Source organism: Danio rerio, chromosome 24 (genome assembly GCF_049306965.1).
Source record: "Danio rerio strain Tuebingen ecotype United States chromosome 24, GRCz12tu, whole genome shotgun sequence".
NCBI lineage: Eukaryota > Metazoa > Chordata > Actinopteri > Cypriniformes > Danionidae > Danio > Danio rerio.
Genome location: NC_133199.1, coordinates 16091215 through 16115050, shown reverse-complemented (window position 1 = coordinate 16115050; position 23836 = coordinate 16091215). Strand labels below are relative to the sequence as shown.

General features: G+C 35.5%; 1 protein-coding gene across 1 annotated transcript in view; it reads left to right on the top strand.

The window, feature by feature from the left end:
• jph1a (junctophilin 1a) overlaps nucleotides 1–23377 on the top strand; it is an 87839-nt gene extending 64462 nt beyond the window's left edge. The window contains exons 4-6 of the mRNA NM_001166256.1: nucleotides 10461–11170; nucleotides 16617–16713; nucleotides 23038–23377. Of these exons, the coding sequence (NP_001159728.1) occupies nucleotides 10461–11170; nucleotides 16617–16697 (791 nt within the window). The 3' untranslated portion in view covers nucleotides 16698–16713; nucleotides 23038–23377. The remainder of the gene's footprint in view (nucleotides 1–10460; nucleotides 11171–16616; nucleotides 16714–23037) is intronic.
• Nucleotides 23378–23836: the final 459 nt, after the last annotated feature.

Here is a 23836-nt window from a genome sequence, read left to right as displayed (position 1 = left end):
GAATAATTATGTTTATCGCAGAATGGTTTGTTTGTGTCTGTCGCTAAATGTGATCTGCTACATGTTAAAACAATGACCGCTTTAGTGCCATCAGGGCTAATTAAGTTGTCTCTTCACAGCGGGTGAAAAGATTTCATAATCCTCCTCATGTCATAAGAGAGGCCTTTGGATCTCCGTCAAATGCCTTATGCTGATTTCGAGCCGTCAGGTTCTTTTGCTGCCACTTATTTTTGGAGTTCAATTTCTCGTGACAACATGACAGTCCTCTTTATACATCTTGATGCCTCATCATCTTGGTGTAAGATCTTCTTTTAAGGAAGCAAGTAGTTTTCAATGCTCTGTTGCTTAATTAGTGAGTCAAGGCCTAATGGTTAGAGAGTTGGTCACAGGTTTGAGTCATGCACTGTACTGCCAGGGATTATCAGTGGGGGGAGGGAATAACCATTTCTCCATACCATGGCTGTGATGAGACCCTTAAACAAGGCACTGAAGCTCCAACTCCTCCCCAGGTGCCACAGTGATGTGTGTTCACGACTATGTGTGTCCGTGTTTTATATCCCAATGGGGCCTTAAACCTAAATGCACACAGACTCATAGCAACGTGTGTCACCAAAATCAAAATTGACCAAAATAGAGGTCCCCATGGGTAAACCTGTTAATAAATCACACAGAATGGAGTATTTTGAAAATGTAAAAATGCAGATTGTTTTCTGCGAGGGTTGTGTTTAAGAGTAGAGTTGGGCTAATGGGATAGAATATATGGTTTGCATAGTAGAAATATCATTATGTTTATGAATTCCCCATTGGGATATACTGTAGGAACAAGTCTGGTGTGTCTGTACTGCTTTATACATATTTGGAAAGTGCCAAATACAGTAGATCCTAGGAGCTATGATTTGTTTGCAGTTTTTGTTTTCGCAAATCCACCAGAGGCTGCTATGTATGCTTTTTCATCTCAAATTTATTTTAGGAGAGCCATTCGCGCCCACTCTTCTGGCATAAATCCACCAGAGGCTGCTGTTGACTGACTGACTGACCGATTGACTGGCCCACCCCTTCTCCTTTTTTAAACCCAACCGATAGTGTTTTCAAAAGCACAGATTGACCCCCCACCCTCTTCTATAAACCCAACTGACAATTTTAAAATGGATAAGCACTCACCTGATTTTTACCACGTTTTCAGATTTTACCACGTTCTCACCCTGTTATATACTTGTTTATTTTATTTCTGGCTTCTGTTTATGTCTTACCCACTTTCTGGAACTCTTCTTAGGCAGATTCAAACCCCGTCGTATTTTGAAAGTCTATTTTTAGCCATTTCAAGTGTTAACTATTGTATTATTGTCATGATCACCAGTGAGTTTTTTTTTTCGATCCTGTAAGTCAAACCCAGATTTGTCAGGTCTCGAAATGCTTCTGAAATGTCTGATGCTTTAAATGGTTTTAGTCATGTGACCAGGGGCCTGGGGCCTCATGTATCAACGCTGCGTACGCACAAAAACTTTGCGTACGCCAGGTTTCACGCTCAGAATCGCTCACGTTTGGATTTACTAACAATGAACTGAACGTGGGAATGTGCGCAGCTTCACGGCAGCTTTCTGGCTGGCGTACGCACATTTTTTGTGCGTGTCTGTTTTATTTCCATTGGCGACTCCTAGAGGCAGTTGTGTTAAATTCCTCTCTACAAAGTGTCTGAGCCTTGCAATGGCAGCTGTATGAGACGGGCTCATCTAGCAGGTATATAAGGTTTCCATACCATACATTTGACCAGCTAAACATTAAAGCACAATTTGCAGCAGTCGCCTGTTTTCCCAATGTAATCTGAGCGATCTACCGCACGCACATTGCTATAAAGACACTATCTGAAGATTTGCATGCGTGAATCAGAAACATTTCCATTCAATAAATGTGCAAATAAAATATGATGCACAAACTTATTGATGATTCCTACTTGTCTTTCTCGTGATAAATAGTAGGCAAACTCTGATATGTAACGGGGGAAAAAAGAAGAAAGAGTTCATCAGACGCTGGATTCGAGCCGAGTTCATGCTCGAACGTGTCAAAACATGTTGGCATGTGTCTTACGAGGTGCACCACTGAGACTGTTAAGGGTACTGCAACATTTTACAGATATAAACCACACTATTTCTTTTTTTAATGCACTCAGTGCGATGTTCAGACCCAACTGTGTTAACCGCATCAGCTAAACTCTCCCACTCTATTTTTTTCTTTTGTTGTTTATTCCGGAGAACAAACTTGCAAATAACACCGCTTTTCTCCGGTCTACCTCCGAAAGCAGCACCTCCATTTAACAATCTGTTCAAAGTTTCTCTTTTTGCTTGCTTTTGCCATTGCTTTTTCGTTGGGTTTTGCCATTAGCATAGTCATTAGCATATTCATACGGGGGAGGAGGCAGGGAGGGGTTTTGTGCTCGTGCATGTTGCGCTTAGTTTCACGTTCATTCGGATGTACAAAAGAATATGCGTGGGATTCGGCGTACGCAGTGTTTCATACATCTGAATTTTTTTCTGCGTACGCACATTTACAGCTTTGTGCGTACGCAATGTTTTAGTAAGATTTCCACGCAAGTCTTCGTACATGAGGCCCCTGATGTTCAGAGACTTGCTTTGAATTCATACTAAAACAGTGCATACGTACAAGGCTGTAAATGTGCATACGCAGTAAAAAATTCAGATGTATGAAACACTGAGTACGCGGAATCCCGCGCATATTCTCTTTGTACTCCGACTTAACGTGAAAATGAGCGCACGTGCACGAGCGCAAAACCCCTCCCTGCCTTCACCCCCTGATAAATATGGTAATGACTCTACTTTCGCAAAACCAAATAAAAAACTTATGGCAAAAGCAAGAAAAAAGAGAAACTTTGAACAGAATGTTAATTTTAGGTGCGCCCTTCGAAGGTAGACCGGAGAAAAACTGTTATTTGCAAGTTCGTCCTCCGGAATTTAAAACAAAAGAAAAAAAATCGGAGAGTTTAGTTGACGCAGTTAATGCAGCTGGGTCTGAACATTGCACTGTGAGTTAAAAAATAAATGGTCCGATGTAAAGGTGTAAAATTTTGTAGTGTCTATTTAGGCTAAGTGCAAATAACACACCTCATTTGAATGAGCTAGTTGAGTGATTCCCACCCATCACTGTTTGATTGACAGAGACAACAAAACTAAAGAGAGTGGCAAACAGCAGCGTGAATGGTGTAGCTCATAAATTACATGGCAGCATGTTTTGACACTTTCGATCATGAACTCATGAATGTTTCCGATTCACATATGCAAATTCGTCTTCAGATGGCGCCTTTATGCCTGCAGTCGATCACTCCAATTACATTGGGAAAACTGGCGATCGCTGCAAATTGCGCTTTAATGTTTGGCTGGTCAACTGCATGGTATGGAAACCTTATATACCTGCTAGACATGCGGATATCTCATACAGCTGCCATTGCACGGCTCAAAGATACCTTGTAGTGTGCAATTTAACATAATTGCCTCTAGAAGTCGCTAATGGAAATAAAATAAACACACACAACAAATGCACTTCTGCCAGACATGAAGTTTGCGTGGACCAACGCACATTCTTAGTTTATTTCATTGTTAGTAAATCCAAGTGAGCGTGAAATCTGGTGTACGCAAAGTTTTTGTGCATACGCGTTGATACATGAGGCCCATGGTGTTTCAAAACACTTTAGTCATATGACCTGGGTGACCCGAATCACCTTAGTCACGTGACCTTGGTGTTTCGGATGATGCTTCGGTGCAGTGTTTTAAAACAATTGTGCTTCAGGATGTCGACACTGTGTCGAAACGTCAGTTTCATGTCAGCCATCCCTAGTTTTTCCTTGCCGTGCTGTGTTTTGATTGTTCTTTTGCTTTACGTTGTTGTGTTATCATCAGCAGTTCTATGATTTCTGTTAGGCACGAAAAATATATATTTTTGAAAAAAGCTGAAAACCTGTAACTATTGACTTCTATAATAGCTAAAACAAATAATGTAGAAGTTAGTAGTATTTTCTTTTGTATTCAACAGAGAAAAGAACTTTAAATCGTTTTGAAACAAGTTAAGGGTGAGTACTGAATGATAGTATTTGTGGGTTTGTTTATCTGAGACATTATTTTACTACTGTGTCATCCCAGGGTAGCATCGTCCACTTTCAGAGTCTTGCTTGAGGATTAAAGAGAGATCAAAGCAATCTTACAGCATTATGTGGACTTTATTTTAAGTTCCTCAGCAACTACAAGATTAACAGTTCCTGGCGTCGCTCAGAGAATAACACTGTACACAAGGCCCTGTAACATGAGGCACCATATGATGAAAGTCAGGCTGAATGTTAGTAGATTCTTACTATTAATTAGTTTTGTTATGCGTTAAAGTGCTGCTGGATTGTGATTTAACTTTTTTTAACTTTAGTTATTGTGTAATGCTACTGTTTGTGCATATATGACATAATTTTTCAGTCTAATTTAGGTCGTGACGTCAGGTGACCAAAATTCAATGTCTAGCCATTTTCTAAGGACATCGTTATTTTGACGTCTAATAACAATGTCAAATTACAATAATATTTGGTTGATTTTAGACTGTTGGAAAGTGACCAAAATTCAACACCTGACACAACGTCAAGGTTTAACATTAGACGTTGATATATGGTTGATTGGTGTTGGGTTCTGATGTCAACCTGATTTTCATTTCCAAACTAAATCCAACGTCCCCAAGATGTTGGGATACGTTGTGGTACAACCTCAATATGACATCATGTTGACGTCCTGTGCCTGCAGGTATGCTAAGTGAACATATTGCTTAAGTCAGTTATTCTGCTTTGAGAAGATGTGTTCTGTCATGGAATGTTTGTTTTAGTGTATTAAACTCCGCCCACTGCCAGTTTACCCAATTATATTTCAGAATCTAGGTTGCCTTGGTTGAAAATGCAGTGCATTTTATTTCAGTCTTACTTTATGCAAGCGCAGCCGAATTTGTGATCGGCGGAGGACAACCGATGCAGATTCAGAGTTATAAAAATCCACATGAGGTGGTATTTATTTTACAAATAATTCAAATATTACAAGCATAAACATTATCTGAGCAGCTTACAGTGTAAGGCTCACTCTGCAGGCATGCTAGGTATCTGTCTGTGTCATCAATCTGGCATCCTGCATGTGTGATATTGGTGAGGAGGGGCTGGGTGAAAAAATGTATCCAATATTTTGAATTTGGATTGCAAAACCTTTTTCAACCACTAGGTGTCAATCCTAAAAACTACGCTTTTTAGATTGGCCCTTGACACACTTTATTAATTGGTTTCAATTATAATAAAAAATGTGAAGGTTGTGAAATTGTGTGTGTTTCCTCAAAACTCGTAATAAATCCTCATTTCAGTTTAGTTTATTTTAGGCTCTGTCCAAACGAGCGCCATATACTTCATTGAATTATTAAGTTAAATTGTTCATTTAATAGCTACATAATAGGTATGTGGCTTTTAAAGATTTTCCAGAAATGGTATTATATGATCATGTATTACGTTATAAAATACGCCTAGAATCATAAAGTAATTATTGACCTTATTTGGAAGGTTGTGAATATAAATGAGCTCTGGTCTGATGCAGCTCTCTCTCTCTCTCTCTCACACACACACACACACACACACACACACACACACACACACACACACAAACACCACACACACACACAAACAGCAGGGTGTACTCCGAAACAAACATGTGCAAAATATACATACTTCATTTGTCAAAAAAAATATTTTAACAAACAGACTAGATGCTCTGATCTTTTTAAATTAAGTGGTGGAGAGGTCAGGTCCTGATAAGGTAAAATGTGACCTAAATTATATGCAAAACTTGTCAATGTGCTAAAGAATAGCCCCATGAACTATGCAATCCGTGCTTTGATTGGCCTGTTTTTCACAGGGGTTTTACTCTCACAGAATTTACATGAGAACGAGAAAACAATGGTGTTTAAGGCTCTAGGCCTGTCAAAATAATCATTACATTGACTTATCGCACAGTACATGGACATGACCTCAATCATTTTTGGTGATGCGATATATATCGCCCATACATAAAAAACAGTTCTAGCAACATTTTAGTTGATTGTGCAACATCTCTTCCTCCATTGAAGGTGTCAGTGTCAGTATGGTAAACTAGTGTTTTACTATAATTTACTTATATAATATATATAATATATAATAATATATATATATAATATATTTTGATGCGGGTGTCTGACAACTGAGAAAAGATCTGGTACCAGATACCGCAGCCTCTGTTACTTTATTATTTTTTTGTTAACATTTAATACTACTTATTTAAGATATGATATATTTAGAATTATTTTCACATTCTGATACCAATGACTAATTAATAAATTTTTAAAAATAATAACTGTAATTATAATAAATATCCATAAGAATAAAATATTATTATAGTGTTCTTTTTTAAGAGTGTACTTATATTATGATCATATTATATTATAATTCAGGTATAAACTGGTCTTAAAATAGCAATAATATTGATTATCGCAATATATTTTGGTGTAATATATCGTACACCAAAAATATATATCGAGACAGGCCTATGAGATGCACGATATGGCCATTTCCATGTACTGAACTTTTATTATTTATCTATGCATATGCCAGATTTTATTTATAAGGCACCTTTAACCCTACTAAAATGTCTCACAAACACACACACGCACACGCACACACTCTCACACACACACACACACACAAATGTATTTTTGTTAATTGTGGGGACATTCCATAGTGTTTCATTGTATTGATATTGTTGCTTTTATGTTGTTGTCATTATTGTTTACTTTGTGTTTACATTATTTTTACATTCTTTTCTATTGCCCTACCCCAATCATATTTTATACTCAACCTTCCCATGAATGTTTCTGCAATACTGAAAACTTTCTGAAATAACTCATTCTGCATGATTTTTTCAGCATTTTGAGAAACAGGGACATCAGCAATGTCTTCATAATTTACCATATCCTTGTAATACATGTAATAACCATGTCACAAAATACTCCAAACAAAAATAATTTAAAAAAAAAATTAAACCTGACTTCACTCAACAAACAAATTTTTGTGCTAAAATTGTATGTAAATTTGTGCATATTTAATGAAAATGGCTCTATTGCATATTTAAACACATAATTATAGAAAAGTTCTAATATATATATATATATATATATATATATATATATATATATTAATATATATATATATATTACTGACCAATCAACCTTTTGGTGGATTTGTGACATCAGCAAGTCAAAGTCAAGTCAGTCAGCTTTATTGTCAATTCAACCACATACAGGACATACAGAGAATCGAAATTGCATTACTCTTAGACCCTAGCTACCCTAGACCCTACTCTCAGTGCCTAACAGACGATAGTAATATAAAAATTTGTATTTCAAAAAGCAATTGCTATAAATACTATAACAGATATAATATAATCTAAAATTATAAGTAAAAAAAAACTAGTAAACAATAAAATTACACTTAAGGGCACATGGCAAGGAGTGTTTTTTTTTGGACAGCTGAAACTTTAAAGGTAAAATATTTGAAAGGTAAGAACAGTTATCTTCAGCTTGTTCATAGCTGGTCATACAAATATATGAGTGTCTTGTGTAAATGACAGGAGATTGCGTGTTTGATTAGTAAATTGTGCAGAGAATGTCAGGAACTCACAACAAAAGTTGAGATCAAACAGAAAAAAACAAGCTATCAAGCAGGAGCAGATACTTTAAGCCTTTTAAACGTTAAGAATGGCCTCTCGCTCTTTGAAGCCGGTCATTGTGGATGCCAGAGATGTCACGTCAATTAAACTGCAGTTAAAAAGTTTGGGCTTAAGCTAGTTGGAGCCATGTGATTTTCTCTGAAAGCTCTATTATGCAAACTCAGCATTGCATCACTTGTTTAGTTGTGCTGTGACCATCTGAACTGTTTCAAAGGTTAATTGATACATATTGAATACAACATTTGTATTTATTTATATTTTTAACATTTAAAATCTTATTTTAATAATTTGTGCAATCTTTAAGCTTTATATTGATTCATTTTATTCATTTTATTCATTCGGCTTAGTCCCTTTATTAATCAGGGTTCACCACAGCGAAATGCCAACTTATCCAGTATGTTTTACACAGCGGATGCCCTTCCAGCTGCAACTCCTTACTGGGAAACACCAATGCACACTCATTCTCATACATACACTACGGTCAATTTAGTTTATTTAATTCACTTATATAGCACATGTCTTTGGACTGTGGAAACCGGAGCACCCGGAGAAAGCCCACATGAACATGGGGAGAACATTCAAACTACACCCAGAAATGCCAACAGAAAGGCGACAGTGCTAACCACTGAGCCATCGTGTCGCCCATGAGCTTTATATTTATATTATATAAAAAATGTAACAATATATAACATGTAACAAATTATATTTGTATGCATATAATTCGTATTTATATGTAAAATAATAAAAAACTTATCTGCTGATTGTTTATGAACTAACAATAATTCATATCATAGTTAACTAAATAATGTTACCTATTGAACTTTACTGTAAAATGTTACCAACATACGTCCCCAGCTTTAATCACTGGCCCTAAATACACTGTACAAAAATAACTGAAAATTAGCACTTTTTCTTTTTTTTAAGTGTTTAAAATCGAGTTATGGGTTCTTGATCTTTCATCCAACAACTTTCGAAATTATAAAGGTTGAAAAGGTGACTTTAATTTATATTTTTAATAGTTTGAAGTGCTATATTGTCTAGATTGGTGTTGTAAACTGCCAGTACATTTCTGTTGTGTTTTAAATATATTATTTCTTATACGATATATAATTTTAAACTACTAAAATAGCAATAAAAGTGAATTTCTTAGACTGTAGTGTTGAATTTTCAACATCAGAATTTGACAGAGTGGAGATCAAGATCACATAATGCAATGAATAACCATAAACAAACAGAAAACACCTGCTATGAAGCACAAAAAAATACTGTTATTGGACAGTTATTTACAGTGTCATGTACGTGTTAACAATTAAAATGTATATAATTATGTCATAATTGCTTGCCAAATTCTGCTTACCGATATTTGATCAGTTTTGGGTAAGTTACTTTAAAAAAATAATGAATTAATAATTACATTATCAGACTTGTTTGAAATTACTTTTCTAATTAATTTGTATGAAATATAACTTTAATTGCTCAATAAGTTATGGATTTAATTGACTCAATGCAACAAAAACCATATAAACGTCAATGCATAACTTTTAATTCTTTGAATTTGAGCCAAGCAGGACATTTTAGTTTTATTTAAAAAATGTTAAGCAATACAGTGCTCAGCAGATTTGATTACACCCCTCACAAATCTATTTTTTAAATTCATATTTTTTAATAGGAAGCTATACAATATTATATTTGTGCACACACATTAGATTAGTCAGTACTGAAGCCAAATCTGGAGCTTATCTAACAAAATAACTTACGATAACGGTCCAAAAACTAGAGCACGCAAATGTATATGTTATAGAAAAATAATAAATACAAATTTAAAAAAAAAAGAGGAAAAATCAAGAGAAGCAAAAAAATGGAAATTAGTCGAAATTTTGTAAGTTGTCATTTTTGTTTGCTATATTTTGCTTGAATTTAACTGTATTATCTTTCTAAATATGTTTGGTGACAAAAATATTATTTTAATAAATATATATGTTTAATAAATCTGTTTTGTTTAAATGCACCAAAATACATTTCCTATATTCACTGAGAGATGAATAATAATATTCATTTTCAAAATGGAGTGTACTTAATTATGCTGAGCACTCCATATTGTTACACCTGGCTCAAAGATGTAACAATAAAGGAGATGACACGGCGAAATAAAGTCAAACATGATATTTATTCTAACACATATGAAAATAACATAATTAAAACATCAGTATCAGCAGGTTTAATCAGTGTGAAATGCAAGTGAATGGATGCGGTAAGTGTTGTCACTGTTAGTGCGTGGATCTAAAACAAAACATAATGCTATAACATAATGGGCATAACTGACCAAACAATCAAAAAACTGCGGTCTAGACGAACTCTTGCAATGCAATGCAACCTAAATAAGGGCGATGATGATCCCAACCAATTACAGACCAAACCAAAACAAAGCAGTCCTAACATATATATATATATATACATCAAAACTCAAATCATTTCAAATGAATCACACCATATTTCACACACACCATATATTGACAAATTTCTTATTGGCTTTTTTTTCATTCAAAAATATTATTAACTGTTATAAAATACCTAAAAAGCAATGCCTTTCTTTACTTTTTTTTTTACCAGAAAAGTGATTTAATTACAGTAACGAGTTATATTTTAACTAATTACACTTAACACTGTTTATGATCTTCCTGACAGGACTGGAATACATCAAGCAGAAGTTCAGTGAGCCGGTGGAGGAGATTAAAGAAGAAGCACCCAAAGAAGAGGAGAAGAAGTCTTCAGGTAGCCCTTTCTACAGGCGCGGGACGACTCCGAGCCACTCTCCAGCCCAAAGCCCGACCCCATCCCCTCCCCGCACCTCTCAGAAAAGCCAAGCGCAGAACCCCAGCATTAGCCGCAAGATCAGCAAAGACAACAGCGTCACGGCCCGCAAGATCAGCAGAGACAGCACTTCTGTAGCCCGCAAGATCAGCAAAGAAGAGAGAGCCTCCATTGTGGCCGAAATCACCAAAGTATCCGTACCTCCTCCTCCTCTTCCTCCTCCTCCTCCTCCTGCAGTTCAGACTATCAAGCTGCAGGATGTCCCACCTCCAAAGCCTCCTAAAGCACTTGAACCCGTGGCCAAACCTGCGGGCACAGGTAACGGGCAGCTTCATACTGCCTATCACAGTTATTATGTGAAGCCGGTGAAGCAGTTGCCACCGCCAGAGGAGCCCGAAGATGAGGAGCCTGAAATCACACAGTCCAGTCTGGCCAGGATGCCTCCACCTCCCAAAACGCTCAACACACCCACTCCCAAACCAGAGGTCAAGATCAGGAAACAAGAGTCTATTAAACCAAAGAGCTTAGCTGAAACCAAGAAGGCCAGCTTGGACCTGGTTGAAGAAGCAACGGTGGAAGAATCTGTAAGTTCTTAAGTTATTCTGACACTCATTAATGCACACAGGTCCATTTGAATGGAATGCAACATCATAAGACGTTGATATTTAGGTCGTAACATCAGGTGACCAATATTCAATGTCTAGCCTGCAACGTCCAATTGATATTTTGATATTTGTAATGTAATGTAATGTGTATTTATATAGCGCACTTATCGCATATGGCCATACACCCAAATCGCTTTACAATCATGAGGGTCTCTTCACACCACCACCAGTGTGCAGCATCCACTTGGATGATGCAACGGCAGCCACAAAACAATGGCGCCCGTGCGATCACCACACACCAGCTATAGGGGGAGTGGATATACTAAGGTAGAGCCAATTTGGTGGATGGGGATGATTGGAAGGCCATGATGGTAAGAGCCATTGGATGGAATTTGGCCAGGACACAGGGGTTAAACCCCTACTGTTTACGAGAAGTGCCATGGGATTTTTAATGGCCACAGAGAGTCACAAACTCGGTTTAACATGTCATCCAAAAGACATACATCACTGACAGTATAGTGTCCCCTTCACTTTACTGGGGCATTAGGACTCACATAGACTGCAAGTTGAGCGCCGCCTGCTGGTCTCACTAACACCACTTCCGACAGCAAACTAGTTTTTCTATGTGGTCTCCCATCAAGGTACTGACCAGGCTCAGCCCTGCTTAGCTTCAGTGAATAACCACTCTTGGGCTGCAGGGTGATATGGCTGTGGCTTTGGTTGATTATTGGTTGTGTTGGAAAGGGACCAAAATCCAATGTCTGATAGTCGTCATGGTGGTAACGTCCACACAACGTCAAGTTGTAACATGATTAGACGTTGGTATTTGGTTGATTTTAGGTTGGTAAGTCGGACATTGACGTCGGCCTGACATTTGATTCAGACGTCAACCTGATTTACATTTCCAACTAAGATCCAACATCCCCACGAGGTTGGGATATATTAGGGTACGTCAATATGACATCATGTTGATGTCCTGTGCCTGCAGGGAAGACACATAGATCTAGCATATCAATGTTAATTTTGACAGCAATTTTTGATTTAGTTTTAGTCTTAGTCTTTTGACTAAAATTACATTTTAGTTTTAGTCATATTTTAGTCTTTTGAATCGTTTTAGTTTCAGTTGACTAAATTTCATACGATTTTAGTCGACTAAATCTACTCGAGAAAATATGGAATATAGATTTTCCATTGAAGACCAAAAATTAGATATGCATTGTTTATTTACAAGTAAATGTTGACAATCAATCCCCTTGTAAGAACAGCAGCCTACTGAAAATGCCGGACTGTGCAATTATTTAGCAAAGTATTTATCATGGTAAACTACTAGTCTTTTTAACCAGTCTGTTGAACAGTTTGCTTAAAACAGAGTTTAAAATAATCCACTCTCCAATGTCTGTATAGCAAGCTTTACTGTTGTAGTTGGTGTTGCAGTAGATGCAGGTGCTCAGCTGTATACTGTAGCGCTGAGTGAATAAGTAATGACATGTGACTGGCAAATGATAATGTGTTATCTTGTAAAATATGCACTCAGTCCCATGGCTGTGTTAACCCATAGAGGAATTCTAAAGCAAAGATGTACCTCAAAAATACATGTTCGCTTCACTTGAAGGCAGTTTCATCCTGAACAAAGCAGTTTTTGTTTTGTGGTAGAGGTATAATGTAAAAGGGTGTTGTCATGACGATCAATGCAGATGCAGACAGCGCATGAATCTAGCGCGAGTTAGCAGGTTAGCTAAACTGTAGCCACAGCCCAAATAAAACATGCGAGAAAACAACACTTAGTGAAAATGAATGCAACAATCATATGAATTTAATAATGACCAATTTAATAATTATTTTAATGTACAATCTAACTGTGTGAATTCTCTAAAGGTCAACGAGAGGCTACACCATTTCAGTTAAGCAAAAGCACAAAAATAGGTCAATAAAAAAGATCAGAGTTTAATCAGACTTTGCTGAATTTCGGGATGATTTCCTAGCATGCATATGTCACTTTGTTTTTATCAGCTAATTTCTGCCCATACGGTTTACAGTCTTTGACAAAATGTGCATCTGAATAAAACACAAAACAAAGTAAATACATAAGTAACATAATTCAGATTCATAAAAAATGTATACAGTGCCCTCTAGTGGATTTGTCATCTGAAACATGCAGCAAAACCTACCCGGAGCAACATATTTCATTTTTTCGAAAAAAAAAAAAAAAAAATGTAGGCTGAGGCACATATTTCCAGTGAGCCTGGCATGGCTGGACAATATAGTACATAAAGAAAACAAATGTTTTTCACAATACCTTTGCAGTTGATTAACATACTAGAGTCAAAGGTTTTTACTGAATAACTTCAAAATAACAGATATGAATAACACTGTGGTTTATGTGCTGCTGAAATGAAGATTTATGAATTAATTTTGAGAAAACAGCCTTTAGGTGGCCCGTTCCACTGTGATGACCTCTGAAATAGAGACTAAGGCCTCTATTTTGACAATCCATGCACAGTGCAGGGCGCAAACACTTTCAGGGCCAGAATCAGTGTCAGAATCCATTTTTGCTAATAAAAGGACGGAAAAATCCACTCTGTGCTGTAGCGCATAATCTAAAAGGGTTGAGTTTATTTTCTTAATGAGTTATAGGTGTGTTTTGAGAATAAACCAATCAGAGTCTCATCTCCCATTCCCTTTAAGAGCCAGTTGCATCACGCCATGGCACATTTGCTATTTAGAGGACATAAAGTAAGTGTAAGTGGAAAAACTACACATTTCACAAGCAAGAAGACAGTTAAACAGAGCATCCACAGTGCGAGAATTAGAGATAAATGATCTACTTTCACTTTCGCTCTCGTGGATATGGAAACCTGGTAACACTTTACAATAAGGTTTATTAGTTAATGCATTTACTAACATGAACTTATCATGAACAACACATGTACAGCATTTATTAATCATAATTGAACATTTACTAATGCATTATTAACATCCAAGTCTATGCTTGTTAACATTAATGCACCATGAGTTAACATGAACTAACAATGAACAACTGTATTTTCATTAACTAATGTTAACTAACATGAACAAATACAGTAGTAAATGTATTGTTCATTGTTTGTTCATGTTAGTAAATGCATTAATTAACATTAACTAATGAACCTTATTGTAAAGTGTGACCGGAAACCTTGTATGCACAGACATTAAATAGCCTATAAATAATTAATCTTGTTTGTTAAGAGCAAAGATTTGTTTCAAAACTATTTCTAAATTCAGTTCTAATTTCCAGCAAAGAAATAAATGAACAATAATAACGAAGTGTGCTCAAAATACTGAGTTATATCCTAATACACAGGCTATGCCCCATATACTCTGAAACCTGACAGGTGGGCAAATCTAAGCTTATTTTTAATAGAACAAATATAAGTGAAGTTTATTCATAAACTAATTTCGAGAGGATCACGTGCTTATGATTGACACGGCTGGCCCCGAGTCAAGCTAATGTACGAACCACCAATCAGACTACTCCTAACCAAGTATAAATAACCAAACACCTTACCTTTAGTCATCTTCGTCTTGAAGAATCCCCCCTTCCACCCCTTCGCCTCCTCTTTTGTCTACAGGGCAGCACGGCGGCCCAGTGGCTAGCACTGCAGCCTCACAGCAAAAAATGCCTCCTGTTCGGGCATCTACCCAAACGGTCAGCATTTTCGTGTGGAGTTCATGTTCTCCCCGTGCTTGCGTGGGTTTTCCCCGGGTCCTCCGGTTTCCTCCCACACTCCCAAAAACATGACACTTAAGTAAATTGACTAATCCAAGTTAGCACCAAATTTGATTCAATTCTGTCAGCAACGCATCACCTTACCAACCCTCACGCAGCAGGAGGGAGGGGGGTTCTCGAGATCTACCCGAGCTCAAACTCCCCTCTCGCCCTGCAACGGGAAGGAGCCCCGGGCTCGAGGCTCTCATGAGCTCGGGGCTCTCTCCCGGGACAGCATGCCAAACTAGCTTATTACCAATCATCAGCTAAGTGTGAACTCTTGAAATACGCATATAATAAATAATACTGCTAATAATAATAACATTATACAATAGCAAATTGAATGAACTGAAAAAGCCTCCCGAGATGAAGAAGGCATGGAGGCAGTGGTTTTTCATATTTATGTAGGCTAGAAAATAATATGTTTTGTAATATTTTAATCCTTTATATTTATATCCTTATTATATCCTATATATATATATATATATATATATATATATATATATATATATATATATATATATATATATATATATATATATATATATATCCTTAATATTTTAATTATTTTTCACATGTAAAGATATTTGTGTATTGCTCTACATCTTGTGTGTATTAAGCAGTGCGTAAGCGAGGCGCACAACTAACTCGCTCTGCGCTGGACTTTAGACCGGCTTTGTTCTGGTCTAAAGAACAGACTATTATAGTTTCTCAAAATAGCAACGCGCCAAAACACGCCTACTTTTTTAGATCAGAACGCCTATGGCCACACATATGAGCGCAATTGCATTTGCTATTTAAACAGCATGGCGCAAAAGTCAAAATGACTGTTGTGCCGAGCTGATACTAGCAAACAACAATTGTGCCGTGCCTTGCGCCATATTGCACCAGGTGTATGACAGGGCCTTAAGTCGAAAGAAAATGAATGAATGATTGAATCAATGAATTAATGAATGAATGAATGAAAACAGCTTTTTAAAGCATGTTTTATAATTTAAATAAAGATATAATATGATAAAGAGCTATAAAATAAACACTTATTTATTATATTATATACATCTTATTTAAATGTTTCCTTTCTATTAGACCAAAAAGCCAAACATTTAGCACACACACATATAAAAACTGTTTTTGCTTGCAATCTTCCTTTTAAAATTGTTTGTATTGAACACATTTTGTTGTCAACATATTTCTAGACAAATTCTCTATAAAGATATATCACTTGTAAAATATATATTGGCCTTTTCTTCATAATATAATTTTACTGGTATACATGAACTCCTGTTGCCGATAAGCTTTTTTACTTGAAATTGAAAGTTTTATCAAGTAAAAGTAACCTATTTTATTTTGAAACAATTTCAGAGTAATACACAAATCCTAAAAGCAAAACTATCAAAAACACAAAATGTTTTCTCTTTTAGATTTGGTTTTTAATCAAATGCATTCATTCATTCCAGTGGATTATAACAGGCTCTTTTAAATGCTATGATATATAAATATGAAAATGACAGTGATATTTCTAAATAAAAATTCTCATCAGTATAAAGAAATGTATAGTTTGCCATGTAGTTTTACATATTTAGATATTGAATGTATTATAAGGTGTACAGGTATGTGTTTCATTTGCACTGTTTTATGGCTTGTTGCTATAATTGTCACATCGTGTCTTTTTTTACCCAGGGTCCTAACTCAATTCTGGTTGCCATGGTGATGCTTTTGAATATTGGATTGGCAATCATTTTTGTCCATTTCCTGACATGAAACACTACAATCTCAAGTAAGTATGTGTGCATGTGTGCATTCAAAAGTCTGCGATTGGTAAGAACCTTAAATAAATGCTGCTCATTTGAAGCAGTTCACATAAATTATCAATAGCAAAATATTTCTGTTATTTCTGTAATAAAAGTCTAATTCTAATATTATCATGTCATAGGAAGTCGTTTTGACATTTGACTTATAACCTGTACCAGTATCTATTTTCATGTTACTAGTAATTATTCATTAGATACTAGTGCTTATTCTTTAGATCAGAGATGCCTAAAGTAGGATCCGCAGGCCAAAGTTGGCCCATTGTAACCTTTGTGTTACCCCGAGGAGTGACAATGACAACTGAAGTTTTGGATCCACATGCAGATTTATTCGAAGTCAGGCAAGCAATGGTCAATACGGGTGCAAACAGGTGTTAAGAGGCAGTCCAGAATCGTAATCAGAAAACAGGCGAGAGGTCAGAAGGCAGGGGGCTAAACAGGAAAACTGGATAAACAAGGCTAAGATCATAACACAGGAAACAAGACCAGCATAACGCGTTGTAATGTCACCTTACAGATAAACAAGACTCGGCAATGTGAATAAGTGAGTGTGCTGTTTATATAGTGTGTGTGATCAGTCTCTGACAATCTTCAGGTGGTGCGAGTGTAATCAGTCTAGATGAGGAAGCATGTGTGAGTGTAAGCAGAGTGCATGTATGAAAATGTAGGCCAGAAATGGCAAATTTGTAGTCCATGGTTATTGTGAATGAGATCCAGCGATCTTATGGAATACGATCGCTGTGGTAATCGTGACACTTTGATTTGGACCACCATCCTATCTGAAAAGAGAGTGAGAATGAAGGAGAGAGTTTGGGGGTTTTTGCTAAGCAGAAAAAGCAAACCAAAATTAAATGTTTCAATTAAATGTTGCAAATGAATCTGAGTTTTTAAAATGTAAATACTAGATTACACATTGCGATATTTTTTTTATTCTGCGATATATATTTTAATATGAATACAAGTTCACTAAATGAGCTAAATAAATATTTGTAAAGAATGTATAATTTTAGATTGACTTGGAATATTCTGTATAAGAGTGCATAAACTGTAATAATCCACAAGCATAGATAAATTCAATAAAGAAATTTTTGAATACTGCATACTCTTCTTTTTTATATACAATTTCATAAAATTAGTTGTTATTCATTTTTTTAAGTTACAAACAGTCCAATTTTGTATGCCTAAATGCTTTTAAAACCCTTACACAGGCCTAAAAAAAACGCTTGCGAAATGATAAATTATAATCCAGACACACCATTGCATATACTTGGGATGTGACTATTGCGAATGATCACATTGCGATATCGATGCTGAAATGATTTATTGTGCAGCCCTAGTAAATGCTGTCACTCGACAAATAGGGGACTATGCAGAACATATCGGCGAGTAAATCAAGGCAAAAACTAGTGTAACTCAATTCTGTCATTATGAAATGTAAACAAAAAATATAATGTATTAGGTTTTAAGATTTAAAACTAATTTAAAACATTTGGGAACAAAAAAATGATAAAGTTTGGTCCTTAACAAAGATGAATTGTGTTTAATTATTTGTCAAATGAAGAATTGACAGTGTTACTTTAGATTTGATCATTGGATTTCTTTACCTCAATAATGTAATATTCCAGCAAAAACCATGAACAGAGTGTCCGCGGTGTCTTAAAAAGTATTATGAATTGAAAATTCATTTTCGAGAGGTTTAGGGCCCTTTAAAAGTATTAAAAAGTATTAAATGCTTTTGTACAAGATATTACATTTTGTATAATTTTGGATTCTACAATGTATAGTTGCTAACATTTGCCTGAATTATAATTGAATAATGGGGTCTTGTATAGTTTATGAAATGGGTAAAATTCTGCAGGTCTACAGGCGCTATTTAGCAATTTTTTATTCAGTATATAAATAATGTTTTAGTTATGATTAGTTTCTTACAATCAGTATTTAGTAAATATACTGTAATATGCATATGTCCTTACTGTAACATGTATTGAAAGAGTCTTATAAAAGGTCTTGAAAGTTACTGAATTTCACTCTCTGGTTGTCATTTTTGATATATATATTTGTGGATATTTTATGCAGTTGCACTCCCCTACAAAATCATCCCAATCGATTTAAAATTGAAAATTCCTCCCAAACAGTTTTATATTGTGAATTTATATTCATATCTCAATATATTTATCGCAGAAAAAAAAATTATCGCAATGTCCGTTTTTTTTTTCAATATCGTGCAGCCCCACTGCTTTGTAAATAAGTCACAATTCTAGTAAATGAATATTTGAGTGTTGATATAACCACTACTTTATATTTTTAGTTGTGTTTTCTGACATTTGGTAGAATGTATTTACCTCATTAACATTTTTGTATTCCTTATATAGTAGGATAAGTTGTGACAGCTAAATTACAACAACAAATAAGCACAAAATATTTCACAAAATGAGGTTGATTATGTCAACTGAAATAAATTAAAACTTAAAATAAAAGTGTAAAATTTAAACTGACATTTTTTTTTACTCCAGTTCAGATCTACTGTACCTCATCATGTAGTTTGTAATATTCATAATTTTCTAGTAAACAAGAGCTTATTTTTATTAAAATATGGTGATATTTGGATGAAGTTTACAAAAAAAGCCCTGTTTACACCTGATTTAAGATGCATTTTGACTAGCTAGATTATTATTGCTGATATAAATATTCCTGTTTAGACCAGTTTGTCTCTTTCATCCACTTTTGAACACTTTCCTGATTGCTCTGAGGGGATTATCATAAGGGCAGCTGTATGTCTGAGCTTTTGCAGATATTTGATCAAATATGGCTGAAAAAAGGTCACACAAGTTACAAAAAAAGGAAAGGAGAAGGGAAAATGAAATGGAGAGCAGCCGTGTACATTCTTACTCTGACAGACACAAAACTACACTGAACCTTGTAGATTTTTTTTGTTTGCCTTTAACATACTATGTCAGGCGTCTTTTAATTATTTCGCATTTACATATCTGTGAAAACAGCCAAAATTGGTGTCTGCATATGCCAGGCCTGTATTTGGTCCTGTCACCTTGTTAGTAAATAATATATGTAGGAAAGTGAAGACATACGCTCACCAGCCACCTTATTAGGTACACCTTACTATTACAGGGTTGGAACCCCTTTTTCCTTCAGAACTGCCTTAATCCTTCGTGGCATAGATCATGAGGAAATATTCCTCAGAGATTTTAGTCCATATTGACATGATAGCAACACTCAGTTGCTGCAGATTTGTCGGCTGCACATCCATGATGCGAATCTCCCGTTCCACCACATCCCAAAGTTGCTTTATTGGATTGAGATCTGGTGATTCAGGAGGCTATTTGAGTACAGTGAGTGAACTCATTGTCATGTTCAAGAAACTAGTCTGAGAGGATTTACGCTTTATGACATAATGCGTTATCCTGCTAGAAGTAGCTGTAAATTTTCTGTTTTTCGGACCATTCTCTGTAAACCCTAAAGATGGTTGTGCGTGAAAATCCAAATAGATTAGCAGTTTCTGAAATACTCTGGCACCAACAACCATGCCATGTTCAAAGTCACTTAAATCACCTTTCTTCCCCATTCTGATGCTCAGTTTGAACTGCAGCAGATCATCTTGACCATGTCTACATGCCTAAATGCATTGAGTTGCTGCGATGTGTTTGGCTGGTTGGAAATTTGCGTTAACGAGCAGTTGGACAGGTGTACCTAATAAAGTGGCCGTTGAGTGTAGGTGCCAATATCTATTTAGAATTTGCTGTGTTGCAAGATGTGTAATTGAGTTTCTGGTTTTGTTTGTAATGTGTAAATGTGCAATAGTGCAAAAAATGTGCTAACACACTTTTCTGATGAAGCGTTAGCAAACACGAGCAAAGACTCTACTATGTACTCGCTCATTGTTGTGTGTTTGCACTTGCGTTTAATCGACACCTCCCTAAACACATACATACATGTGATGTCATCGTTTTTACAGACTTTTGTTTTCAGGTGTTTAGACAACAATGGCGACATTTTCAAAAGCATTTCCTTTAAAACCTATTTTCAAATTTATGCGTATTCAGTCACAAAAAAACTGTTGTAGAACAGGAATAATACATAAAAGGTTTACAGTTGCATTAAAATATTACTGTGTAAACGTCGTTTAGAATAAAAACACTCTAAAATTTTAAGCTGAATCAAGTTAACTTTTCAAGTCACTTCAACTTACATCAGTTAAACAGACTTAAAACATCAAGTTGAAGTTTGCATTACTTAAAACATTAAGTTGATTAACCTATTAAAATAAGTTTGAGGAACATAAAAACATATGTTGTCATTACTTTTTGATCATATGATTTTTTACAGTGTGCCATTTTACTGCATTTCGGAAAAACAGTCTCCATTTACACTGTAAAAAAAATCTGTTAACAGTTTCTATATTTTACGATTCAAAAGTGTTTTTCATTTATGTATGATTGTGAAGTGCATTGTGAGAGTTTGATCTCTGCTCTGTCGACTTTGGTGTTGAAAATTCAACTCTACAGTCCAACAAATTGACTTTTATTTTAGTAATTTAAAATTTAAATAGATGTCTAAAAGACATCTAAACGTAGACAGCTTGACTAAAACAAGCAGTAGTCATTAATTTATATTTATTTGATGACTAGTCTAGTTTTGGCCTATTCTTAGACGTCTATTAGATTTTCACAGACATCCCAAATTTAGCTGTGTTTAACCATGGCGACTATGTTTAAACGTCTAATAGACATCTGTCAGACATCTTTTAAGAACATGGGAAGTCTGTAAAAAATCAGAACATATCCTGGCAGTTTATTACGAGGTTTTTCACCAAAATACACAACTTAAATGATATATCATTTTAAAGAGTTAAAATGTTCAGAAAAGTCACTTTAAAAGGGTTCAAAGTTGTTGGAGGAAAGATCAGGGATCAGTAATGCAATTCAAAAGCATAAATAAACAGGGGAAAATAAATAAATAGACTAACGCATGAATCACAAAATACATAAAACTGCAAATTTTACAGATATTTTTTTTTTTTTACAGTAGACACTATACAGCCTATAATGCATGACACTTGATATGAATGTGCCTATAAACAGCACCTTGGATGGCAAAGTTGGCAATGTCAACATTATTGTTGGCAAAAAAAAATGTAAGAATGAGGTCAGTAGGTGATATTTTGTAGTTTGAATGCATTCAACCACATGTGTGCTTATACACTGAAAGAACATTTCCATCAGGAAGTGGTTTAGAAATGGACTGAAAATACTTTTTATTTGATGACTGGAAATACTTCAGAGAAGCCTGTATTAAGTGTGTTCATCTGTGATCAGATCAACAAAAACACATTTTAATACTAAGTGTAAACAGAGCTCTAATCTACAAAAAGATATTTTACAGTCCAAAAAACAGCTGCAACGTAAAAATAAATTTGTTAATAAGCTTTTTTTTCCGGTTATGAATTGCATTATGCTAGGTGGCTAGGTGGTTAGCATTGTAGCTTTATAGCATAGGAATGTCTGCTCTGTTGTCTTTTGATGTTGAAAATTACACTATATATATAATTGAAATACATATATGTTGAAATCAAAACTATTAAACCCCCTTTAAATATTTTTTTCTTTTTTTAAAGCATGTCTAATAATATTTTTTTTCTTCTGGAGAAAATCATATTTGTTTTATTTTGGCTAGAATAAAAGCAGTTTTTAATTTTTTAGAAAACATTTTAAGGTCAAAATTATTAGCCTCTTTAAGCTATATTTTATTCCGATAGTCTACAGAACAAACCATCATTATACAATAACTTGCCTAATTACCCTAACCTGTCTAGTTAACCTAATTAAGCCTTTAAATATCACTTTAATCTGTATAGAAGTGTCTTGAAAAATATCTAGTAAAATATTATTTACTGTCATCATGGCTAAGAAAAAATAATTCAGTTATTAGAAATGAGTTATTAAAACTATTATGTTTAGAAATGTATTGAAGAAATCTCTCTGTTAAACAGAAATTGGGGGAAAAAATAAACAGGGGGGCTAATAATTCTGACTTCAACTAAACATTATATAAACTTTTTCAAGCTCAAACTTTGCTGAAGGAAAGATAATGCAATTCAAAAAGTCTCATAATGCAATTCAAAAACAAATAAATGGAGAAGAAACACATGAATCATAAAAGACAGAAAAATGTTCATTTACAGACAATTTGTACAGTGTATTAAACAGTCACAACTCCCCCTGTTGTATTCTCTTTTGAAGTACTGAAAGCATTAACCCTGTATTACATTTATTCTTCAGTGTTGGATGGAAACCCACACAGTTGTGTCAATGACCTTTCTGAAATCCAAACGGCAGCAGGCAGAGTCTCCAGAGGGTAGAGAAGCAGAAGAATCAACATCTGAAGAGTCTGAAACCCAGAGCATCATCCTCCACGTTGATGTCATGTAACTGGAAAAAAGAGAGAGAGAGAGAGAGAGAGAGCGACAGAGAGAGATGAAAATATTTCGGGGGGGAAGAAAATGACCATTAAAGTGGAAACCGAAGAAGGGAATGCAGTGTAACGTGACTCATATCTGCTGATGGAAAGCCTTAATATCAGCCACTCTCCATAGGTCTCGGGCTTCTGGCAGAGACTTAACTGGAAATGTTTGATGATGCACTTTTGCATGATGGACACGAGCAGCTGCCTTACTCATTTACCATCTGACGTGGGACTGGGAGATGTGCTCGCGGTGCCAGAGGAATGTGTCCAGAGGACTTTGCTGAAGCGGGACGGAGAAACCGAACGCTCTCACCAGCGCCACTCACCCGTCTTACACCCTCTACCGACCCATTTCTCTCATTCTGCTCCCTACTGTACTCATCACGGTTTGTTTTTTGTTTTCATGAATCCTTTATGTTTAAGAACCTCAATCGGAACTGTGTTTCAATTTAATATGAAGCTAAATCAATCCCACTCTTTATTTTTTCTTTGAGAGTATTTAAAATGAAATTTAAGATGGAATTAATATAATATTTATTAAAATGTGCAATATGATTTATTTTTCTAACTGCTCGCCAATCAGGGGTATTGTAGCTTTGTCCCATTTATTCTGGC